At 46.1% G+C, this 10,400-nt stretch overlaps 1 protein-coding gene across 3 annotated transcripts in view; it reads right to left on the reverse strand.

Moving 5' to 3' along the window:
* LOC103611446 (ovomucoid) overlaps positions 1–10,400 on the reverse strand; it is a 14,992-nt gene that overhangs the window by 2,112 nt on the left and 2,480 nt on the right. For 2 of the 3 annotated variants that reach the window (XM_017728157.1, XM_008628969.2), the window contains 6 exons: positions 3,476–3,600; positions 2,569–2,588; positions 1,649–1,785; positions 1,081–1,138; positions 671–807; positions 84–144 (listed from right to left, as the gene is read on the reverse strand). In XM_017728157.1, the coding sequence (XP_017583646.1) occupies positions 84–144; positions 671–807; positions 1,081–1,138; positions 1,649–1,785; positions 2,569–2,588; positions 3,476–3,530 (468 nt within the window). In that variant the 5' untranslated portion in view covers positions 3,531–3,600. Of the gene's footprint in view, positions 1–83; positions 145–670; positions 808–1,080; positions 1,139–1,648; positions 1,786–2,568; positions 2,589–3,475; positions 3,601–8,071; positions 8,314–10,400 lie in introns of those variants that run through there. The other variant, XM_017728156.1, reaches the window with a different exon arrangement.

A 10,400-nucleotide genomic window follows, 5' to 3' on the forward strand; every position in this document is an offset into this window, starting at 1 on the left:
TGGGGGCTGCTGCAGACACTGGCAGTGCTTCCCCTGACAGCAGCAGGACCAAAACCCAGCCCCTGATCACCCAATTCACTTACTGTAACAATTTCCTTCTTACATTCACCATCACTCTTCTTGCCAACACTGCTTCCGGCCTCTCTGGGAAGGGAAGAGACCTGCATTAGGGAGCTCTACAAGCAACCTGTTCTGCTGGAACCCCATCACCCAGGAATGCTGAGCATCCCTCAGCCTGTATGGGATACAGGAGATATTCAGCTTAGGTTGTATCCACATGGCTCCAGGCACCAGCTCAGGTGGTGTCACTGCCTGCCAGAGCGCTGTTTTATAGCAAGATGTGAGGGACAGGGGTCAGGGTAGATGAGGAGACAGGCTGTGTGACAATGTCAATGTCCCTTAGGTTAGCTGTTGTCCTCTGCATGGCAGCATCTGCCACACAGACCCTTTTAACTCAGCTGAGAGAAGCATCCTGCCCTGTGTGAGATCCCCACCCAGCCCTCTACTTCTCTGTCTAGATCAAAGGCATGGCTTTCCTTCTAATCACAGAGGAAAACAAGGTTTAGTCAGGAGGAAAAGTGGAGGGTCAAAGTCCAAGCACCTCACAGACAAGGTCTCAAAAGAGCAGTTCCAGGAGCACTGACCCCTGGTCCCTGTGCTCAGTACTCACATGTTCCGGGCACAGAGACGGCACTCGTTGTCGTAGGTGACCCAGTCGGTCCCACAGACAGGGCTGAGGTCTTTGTTGCAGAGCAGCACCACTTTGCCCTCCTCACTGGTCGTGTTGGGGTACCTGCTGCAGTCCACCTGGTGAGGGAACAAACAAAGCACTGGTGAAGGCCTTGCTTACAGCACATGAGTAGGTCTGGTGAGTGTGTCTGCCTGGCCATGCAGGACACCACCACAGCAGGAAAAAAGCTTTTCTGTGAGTAACCATGATGACAGCTCACTTGGAGATGACCTGTGTGAGATTCTGACAGCTCATCTGTACTCTTGTTTAGGGTTTGAATTATTTCAATAAGCACCTTTGGCCACTCAGAAGCAGGACACACCCCTTGTTTTGCCCTTGGTTTAACTTACAGGGGCAGCTTCCTTGCATTCTCCATCGTGGTCTTTGCTGACATTGGTTCCATATTCTCTGCAGAGGCAAAGACAAATGTTAGGAAGTTCAGCAAAGATACCTTGCTACATCAAATGGTGCTAGAATCAATACAAGGGGAAACTGGCTCTTTCTCAGTCAGGCTTTTTTATACATCTATTTGAGAAGGTAGTGCCACCCTCTCTAACCAGCTGAGTGGCTGGAGGGATGTAAAACCCTGGTAAGCTTTAGAACCATTTCGGGCAGCTCTGAGCAGAGCATCTCCATCCTTTTGCTGTGATGAGATGTGCTCTCAGAGCCATCACCTGGCTGATCCTTGAGCAGAAAGGAGGCTGATCCTTGAAAGAAAAGCTGAATAAATTACACAAGCAAAAGAAAGACACGGTGTCTAAAGCGCTGCCTGAGCGCTGTGCTGTGATACCCAAGCTCATTTTGAAGGAATTGACACAGGTGACATGTGACAGATCACTGATTGGTGAGCAGTGGTGCTGCCAGGAGCTCTGAGCTGTGCTGCCTGAGGTCCCCATGCAGTCCCCATGCAGCACTCACACGTTGTAGGCACAGAGCAGGCACTCGTTGCTGTAGGTGACTCCATCAGAACCGCAGATGGGGCTGACGGCCTCGCTGCAGACCAGCACCTCTTTGCCCTCCTCATTTGTGGTGTTGGGATATGTACTGCAGTCCACCTGCCACAGGAATCACAGCAACAGGGTGAGAAGACCTGTTACGTTCACAACTCTCATTCTGCGTGGGACACTGGCCAGGTACAACCAGTTCTCACTGCCACAGCACAGGCTTCTGCTGTGGGTCCATCTGGTAACTGGTGAATCCTTCCTCCAGAGATGTCCACACACAGCAGAAGAGGAGGAGGAAGAGAGAGCCTTAACCACACAGCCCCTCAGATGGGGTAATTCAGTGGGGCTCTCTCGTGCTCTCTTGGCATCATTTTATAAAGACTCTCCATTGGTCCCTAGTTCTTCTATTCTTGTGGCCCCTCCAGTGCACTTCTGGTTTTACTTTTTCATTTTTAATACACTGATCACGTTTTTTTCAGAGGACCAAGACTAACCACCCGGTGTGTGGAAGCTGGAGCAGCTCATGGTATTTTAGTCTTTCAGTAGGTTGCCCTTAGGTAGGCTCTGATAGCACAGCCTATTGCTATAGTTTAGAACCAGTTATATATTTCCAGCTTAAAGCTTAGACCAATTAAAGTTGCTGAAAAATTAATTAATCCAAAAACTTTGTATCACTACTGCTAAAACATTATTAACATACAGCATAGATGTAGAGCCAAGAGCAGTATAATTTAGTGTTTTACACTGTAGAATCTGATTACAGTTACATGAGTGTCACACTTAGGTGAAAAACAGCTGAGCATCTACAGGCTGGAGGTTTTTCCCATTCCTTTGGTTATGTCTTTACCAGGCCACATACTTGAGAAAAGCGACAGAAAGAAATCTTCCACTCACCTCAATCCCAAAGGCAGTATCTGGAAAAGAGAGGCAGAAAGTATGAGCCAAAGCCAATATAACAAGACCTCAATTAAAGCTGGAAATATGGATGTAAAATTCCTGTGCGCAGGACCAAGATGAATGATTTCCAGTGATTGTTTTTTCAACTAAATAAACTGTGTAAGGTTTTTTTTTCTCTGTGTTGATAAGTATATCAGCATTGCTTATTGCTGGCTGTGATGAAACACCTTTTTGAATAGCTCTGTTATTTTTATTTTCTGAGATAGGTAGGCTTATTAATTGAAAACAAAAGAGCTTTTTCTTCCTTATCTTCTTACATATCCGTTTTGACCCTAAAGCACTGCTGTTACAAATCTGAAAATACACCTGAATCAACACAGACAAATGCAAATAGTCGCCTACAGGATAAGCAAATACATACAGCATCTGTTGTCAGAAATATGCATTTTAAAGAAGCCGAGTGTGAAAAAAATGTCTTTGGCTTTGTAATTTCATCAGTTGCGAATATGTGGTGAGAACATCAGACTCTGGCTTGTTTTCATCTCTTGCTGTTCCATTAGCAGAAAGAGCATTGCAGGAAATTTGCCAGGGTCTTGCAAAGAATTTGTTTGTGCACTTACAATATTTTCCTTACTAGTTACTGGAGGTCTGACCCCCTTCTTATGGCCTTATTTCAAGTGTTCATCCATTTGCTGTAATGGTACAAGTCTAAGCAGTGTAATGGTGTTAGAACATCAGCGTACAAAGTGTAACAGCACGAGTTGCCAGCACAGAACTCCACTTGCTGTCACTTATATTTATGACAAACAATCAATTTTCTCTCTTTGAAGCCTCTGTCTTATCCTTTTAAAAACAGCCAGGACTCAGACACGGAGCCTCTGTGGGCACCTGGAGAGTCACTCACCTGGGATGCAGCAAAGCGCGGAGGAGAGGAGCACCAAAAACCCTGCTGTGGTCATGGTGGAGGTGTCTGGAGTCTGCAGGCTGCCTGCTCCCACACTGCTCACGAGATGATCCCTGCAGGGCTGGCTGCAAATATATACAAATGCAATGTCTAAGCTGTTCAACTGTAACATAAAACAACCTGCAGAATCTGTCACCAGCACAATGAGGCCGATAATATTTATGGAAGTCTTGACTTTTCAGGTAATGGTCTGCATCTGCTAGGCAATTGATTTTGGCTGGACACCTGGCTAATAGATCAAGACAAGTATCACAAGTTCTGAGTGGTCAAAAGCAAACAAACAGCCTTTTGGACAAAAGAAACCTCTTTGGGATTCTGGTGGAAATGTAAGGAGCACAAAATACTGAGGGGTGTAAACAGCTGATTCTTCACTTGTCTCTTGCAGAGCAACATTGCCCATAATGGAGCAGCTTAGGCAGGGTGCAGAACCATCCTGTCTGCAGACCAGGCTGAGTCTCTGCTTTCCTTTCTGGTTTTGGGTGGGTTTTCTCCCCAGATTCCCAGATAATCACCGCCGGGTACAAACACAGGTCAGGTGTGGCTTTGCCACCAGCAGCACCAGTTAAGCTTTGTCAGGCAAGTCTGGCAGGACTGTATCTAACCTGTGAATCCAAAAGTATTTAGCACCAGTTTGATTAAAGCCAAGGCTTCCTGACAGTTTCACTGCCTGGGTATAGAAGGGCTCAGTAGAAGACTTGAAAGCAGGTTAAAAATCTGTCAAATGCCACTAAAAATGTCACTTGAACCTTAGCAACAGGGAGCACTTATTTACAGACGCAGTCCCAGTTAAACACACGGATTCAGAGTGTTCCACCAAGCCGTCTGAGGAACAAAAGACTCTGAAGGTTTGGGAACCTATTTACATTGCACCAGCTATGCCTGAAAGTACAGTAGGTCCTTTCCTCTCGCAGATATTTTAGAAAATGATACTTAAAATATAGAATCTGTCCCCATTTCCCTGTCTGTCTCACACCACCAGCCTTTGTGCCATCCCCAAATTGCTCCTGCCTAGGAGCAGGTCTGCACCTCTGCTCTTTTAGTAGCTGTAATTTTGCAGGAGTGGGTTCTGCCTGTAACCTGTTTCTCATCCCTTTCACAGGTTCAAAAGGGCAAGAATACTTGGGGGATTTTTGGGGGGTCGTGGGAGCTAAGCATTGTCCTTAGGGTAGACTTCAGAACTGTGGGAGCTGCAGAGCAAAAGGTGCTGCTTTACAGGTGCTGCCTTTAACAAAAAAGGCACCACCCATTAGACAAATGAAATTCATCAGAAATCATCGAAATTCACCTGAAATCATCGAAATTCACCCCAAGCAAATGTGCTGTTGTCTGATCCACCACAGTAGTCTAAAGGGTATATTTTGATCCTTGAATGGATATATTGCATAGTGCATGGACTCACTTCTCCTGGCACCTCCAGAAGGCCACAGCATGGCTGTGTGGGTATGGAGGTCACATTTTTACCTACAAGAGATGAGATTCTTCACAGGGAGAAGCATCAAAATAATTATGCTGCTGTGATTGTTTCTATAAATTACAGGGAGCATGCATGAATATTTCAGACAGATCTGGCACATCTTCAGGATATATTGCCCTGATGTGTCTTGTGAACAGCATTTCTGGAAGCCAGACACTTTTCCCTGAGCATGTGCAGGTGTAATTACTGAAGCTGCTCCCCACATGTCACAGCTGCTGCTTTTGCCTGTGCAGGCTCTGCAGAGTTGGAGGGGGCTACACCTTTCTGGGTTAAATATGAACTTTGCCACTGCCTCCTCCAGCCAAGACCTCTCCAGACCATCCTCACCAGCCTTCCCAGCCCCAACCTGGCATCTTTTGACAGGTTTCCTCCTGCCTGGTGCTACATGCTGCTCCCTGCCCCAGACAGTGATGTCCTTTGGGCAGGACCAACCTCCCCTGATGAGTGGAAAGCACCTTCCCACCAAAGTCTGGCATGTGTTACACCAGAGAAAACTTTTCCACTTCAACTGCTGGGTTCAGCACTGGGTCTGGCACTGGCCCCCAGCAACCCAGATTTTCTCTGACCACCACAATGCCTGTCTGATGTCCAGCAGGTCCATTCCTTCTCTCTCGCACCTACAGACACTTCAGGGAGACTCAAGTCTGCAACAATTAAATGGTGACTGGGGAACACCTGAGCCACTCAGGTACCCCCCAGAAAAGCCACAAAAGTGACATCCAGAAATCCCCAGGTTTCAGACACTTGCACAGCCTCCAGCCATTCAGCACCCACAGCCTCCCCACCCAGGGTTACTGCTCCAGATTATCCTGCCTCTGATAACAGCATGGAAAAATCCCACAGCTGGCTAAGCTCATGCTGTGGGACAGGTTGCTCAGTCCTTAGCTACTTCTGGAAGAACAGTTAGAAAGAGGATTTGGTCTGCAATCCTGCCACTGATCTGCTGTAATCCACTTCATTATGGTCTTTTAATCTGCAAACTCAGATGCAGCATATGGCTAACAACCATTTGGCTAAAGGAAAATCCTCTGTGTGCAGCAGCAGGGTAGAAATCCTACAAGAGAGCTGGAGATGGACTTTGGACAAGAGCTTGGAATGATAGGACAAGGGGGAATGGAAAGGCTTAAAGCAGAAGGAGGGTAGGTTTAGATTAAATATTAGGGAGAAATTTTTTAGTGTGAGGTCCTGGCACAAATTTCCCAGAGAAGCTGTGGCTGCTCCATCCCTGGAAGTGTCCAAGGCCTGGCTGTACAGTGCCTGGAGCCATAGTGGAAGATGTCTCTGCCTGTGGCAGAGGGGTTGGACCAAAATGATTTTTAAGGTCTCTTCCAACTCCAAAAATTCTATGATTTTGTAATCTGCAGATAAGCAAAGGCAGTGCCACATCTCAGGGTGCTGCCTGTTACAGTCCTGAGCACCATAAGGTCTGTGTGCTGACACCAGGGCAGGATTTGGCCATTATACAACATCCTCTCTCACTTACTTGTGTAATTTCTTGTTTTACATTTCCCATTACTGGTTTTCCTCAGTATCGATTTCATATTCTCTGGAAGAATCAAAACTGAGGCTGGAAAATTTTCTTAGCAGATATGCTACTTCTCAGCATAAATAACACATTGATAAATGAATGGCAAATCATTTAATACACTTTTCTAAACACTCCTGGGGTTTGTCACATTATTTAATTAACAAATAACTGCTGTTAAACTGGGAAATAACGATTAGTTTTAGCTCTTCCATGAAATGCCTCTAATCACTCCAAAATGCCTGCTAGACACAATTCAGGCTGCAGTTTTCATCTCTGGCTTTCTTTTGGCCACAGTGTGGCCAATAATTATTTGCACTGAGCCACATGCCTGGAGAAACCAATGCAACACAAATGGAAGCTCTGCCTCTTACCCGGTGCCTGAAGGCCTCATTTGAACTGAGCAATAAAGCAAACAAAGCCACTGATATGATTAAAACATCTCAGTATCAAAATGTATCCATGTGTTTATGAACTTATTGAATAGAGCTTGATCCAGGTAATGCCAGTGTTTTCCTGAACTAATAAGACCGTGTGCAGAACTTTGTACCCTGCAGGTGAAGGCTAACATGGTTTCACATTACTTATGCAATGAATTAAATGTGTTGGCCCCACTACAAGGGCAGATGTTGACACACAGGAGCAAGTCCAGCAGAGGCAGGCAGGCTGCCCAGGGACAGGGGCACAGGGCATTCCAGGAAACCTAGAGGAGCTGGGCTTCTTCACCCTGGAGAATAGATGGCTGCTGGGATCACACTGCTATCTGCAGCTCCTGATGGGGTTCGAGATAAGGGAGAGCCAGAGGCTTCTCTAAGCTGTATGGCAAAAGGATTAAATTCTGTACGAATGTGAGGAGTTGTTCCTTGCCATGATGATGATGATCAAGCACAGAGAGCAGAGAGGCCATGCATGTCCTTCCTCAGTGCTATTGAAAACCCAGCTGAGAAAGAAAGGCCTTGGGCACTCTGACCTGCCTTTCACTTTGGCCTTCCTTTGAGCAAGGTTTGAGCCAGAGACCTCTGGAGAGCTCTTACAACCTGAGTTATTTTACTTATATTGTACTTACATAATTCTCTCTCCTATAAATAGTTGTTATTAATAAAAAGACCACAATATTTCTCTATGGCCCAGGAGAGTCTTCTCAGAATTTTCCTACAGCCGTTATACTAAAGGGTCACAAGTAAGCTTTACAAAGAGCTCCCAGAATGTTTTTACAAGGGATGACCAGTACTATGCACAACAGAAAGAGTGGATTGTAGTCATTGTTAAAACAAACCCACATGCTAAACCATCCAAATTGTAGGACGTTATTAGCTCTCAATGATATTAAAGCCTCCTCACTTCTGCAGGAGCCCAGCACTTTGCCACCACAACCCTTCCCTAGAGGAGCATCAGCATTCAAATCTCCAGAAAAGTTATCTGCACCACAGAAAATCAGCTGCCAAAACATCATCCACTTCCTGGCTGTGCTGCAGCCTGGACCAGATGTGGGTCTCAGCAGCAGCAGCAGCTCTGAGGACACCCCTCCACTCCTCACCTCCCCAGCTCATGCTGTGCTCCAGCTCTGAGAAGTTTCTGGATGATAAGGACAACAGGTCTGGGCTCCATTGCAGAAGGCAGGAGTTACTCATGAGAAAGCAGGAAAATGCTACAATGAACATCAGAAAAAGGAGGCAGCAAACAACACAATTTGGCTGGACACTGACCCAGGTTATTGCTCTTTGAAGTGAACGTACTGCAGGGAAGGTGAGCTGGAGGTAACACAGGGGTATTAACCTGCAGCTGATCAGAGGAACAGGAAATCATTGGTTTAATCAGTTTCCCTAACACTTCAGTGATCTCAGCTCTGCATCACTGAGCACTCGTCTCATCTTTGCCACAGCCCAAGCAGGAACGACAAGGAGGTGGCTGCCGGGAAGTGGCAGCTGACCCAGGATTGACACCATTCATGGCTGCCTGGCAGGACAAAGTCAGACAACTTCACTGCTAGGGCTGGGAAAGTCTCCTTCAGGAGCTGAGCTCAGGAGAAAAATCTTCCAAAGGTAGAAAAAGAAAAAGATAAAATTCAATAGATTTTTATCTGCAATGAGACATTATTTATAGTTCAACGCACAGTTAAAATAGAATGAATAAGCATGTTCAGCTATGAAAGCAAATTGCTTTGAGGTTATATAAACCAGGGGAATAGCTGAACACATTCTCAAACTACCAGTCATGTAGCAGCACTCACATCACCAGAATAGCACACAGCAGGGGGACTGTGGCTGTGTCCCTCGGATTTCAGGCAGCTCCGTGACCCACCAAGGAGTGGCACTGCCGAGAGAGGCTGAGAGGCAGAAGTAAGATATTTTAACTGACTGACAGGCAGGGCTGGGAAAAGTGATCTGGTGTGGCTGGGATGAGCACTTGCTGCATGTTGAGCAGCACAGAGGAAAGTGAAGGCCTCAAGGAAGATCGTTTGATCCTTGGACAGCTGCATTGCAGAGTTTGTTTACAGAGGCAAAACCATCCCGGATGCGACTGCAGCACAAAATCTGTGGCCAGGCTGGCTGGGGAGCCAGGTTATTGTCTCACATGAAGCACAGGGATCATCTCTTCACAGTGAGCTGCCAAGTCTCATTAATTTATCATAGGGACATGCCTCCAGTGCTCACTACCCTCGGTTCTGTTCTGTAAGATTGACAGATATGTCTATAGATCACAAAGTGTTCTTGACAAGAGGGTAATTAACCTTCAATGTTTACATCTCCTTCCTCTTGGTAAGTAACACACAATTTGGGGATTCGGGCAGGTCTGGCTGTAAATTAGTTAGTTTCCTTTCATGCTCTTGATCAGAGCCCAGAAGGAGTGGACTTTCCTGAGCTCTACATGGAGCAGTAGGTAACCAAGGAAAAATTTCCTTGGGTAAATGGCCAAAGCCTTGGACTCAGGGCTTTTGGACCAGCACCAGCTCTGCAATCATCCATAAGTCTGTAACTCCACAGCCCTTTGGGTCTGGATCTGGGATTTGCTTCATGCAAGCTGAGGTTCTGCCAACTTGGGGGAACCAGGGGTGAAGAAGTTTATACACAGATAGTGACATGTAGCAGAGGAATTGTTGTAAAGGGGGGTTTAAGTTAGATAAACATTTCAGAAGTATGTGCCTGTGCACAAATCCCATATTGGAGGAAGCAACCAGGAGTGCCACCGTAACCTGCAGGCATCACTCTGCCCCAAGGAAGATCGGGGTATCACATCCCCATGCAAACCTTTTTTTTCCACGTGACACCACAGGATGAGGTGATGCAGAACAGAAGCAAGCAGAGCACCAAACAAAACATGCTCCCAGGTCTCACCTTATCAACAAACAAACCAGCAAAAATGCACAGGAAGAGCAATGTTTGGAAAAGACAAGCGAAGGTGCGTGCTTTCCTGTATAGGAATAAAACCAGGAACGCCTGGGATATGGGATGAATGAGGGTTGGGTTTTTAAGAATGATTTTGTAAATAAAACAGCAACAAGAGAGAGGTGCAATAGGCTAAGAATGAAAATTCCGTGCTCTTCCTGGTGGGAACAGCAGGGAGCAGAGGGCGAAGGGCAGGATATATCATGGTGCTATAGCTTGAACACTTGGCTGGGAGAGGACAGACTGGATGGGAAGAATTTCTATAGCTGAGGGATTATTAGCATCATAACCACTGAACACATCTTCATTATTAACATCAAAAGAAAGGGCAACAATTTCATTTATTCTGCAGAGCTGAGCTTTAATGAGACCACTGGCTGATTCTTTGCATCTGGGCATGGGTGAAGCACAGTTGGTGCTGACAGAAAGGAACATGATGCCAAATTACAAGATTTTACTGTTTTACAGTAAAAGTGAGGT

Source organism: Corvus brachyrhynchos, unplaced genomic scaffold (genome assembly GCF_000691975.1).
Source record: "Corvus brachyrhynchos isolate BGI_N302 unplaced genomic scaffold, ASM69197v1 scaffold21, whole genome shotgun sequence".
Classification (NCBI taxonomy): Eukaryota; Metazoa; Chordata; class Aves; order Passeriformes; family Corvidae; genus Corvus; species Corvus brachyrhynchos.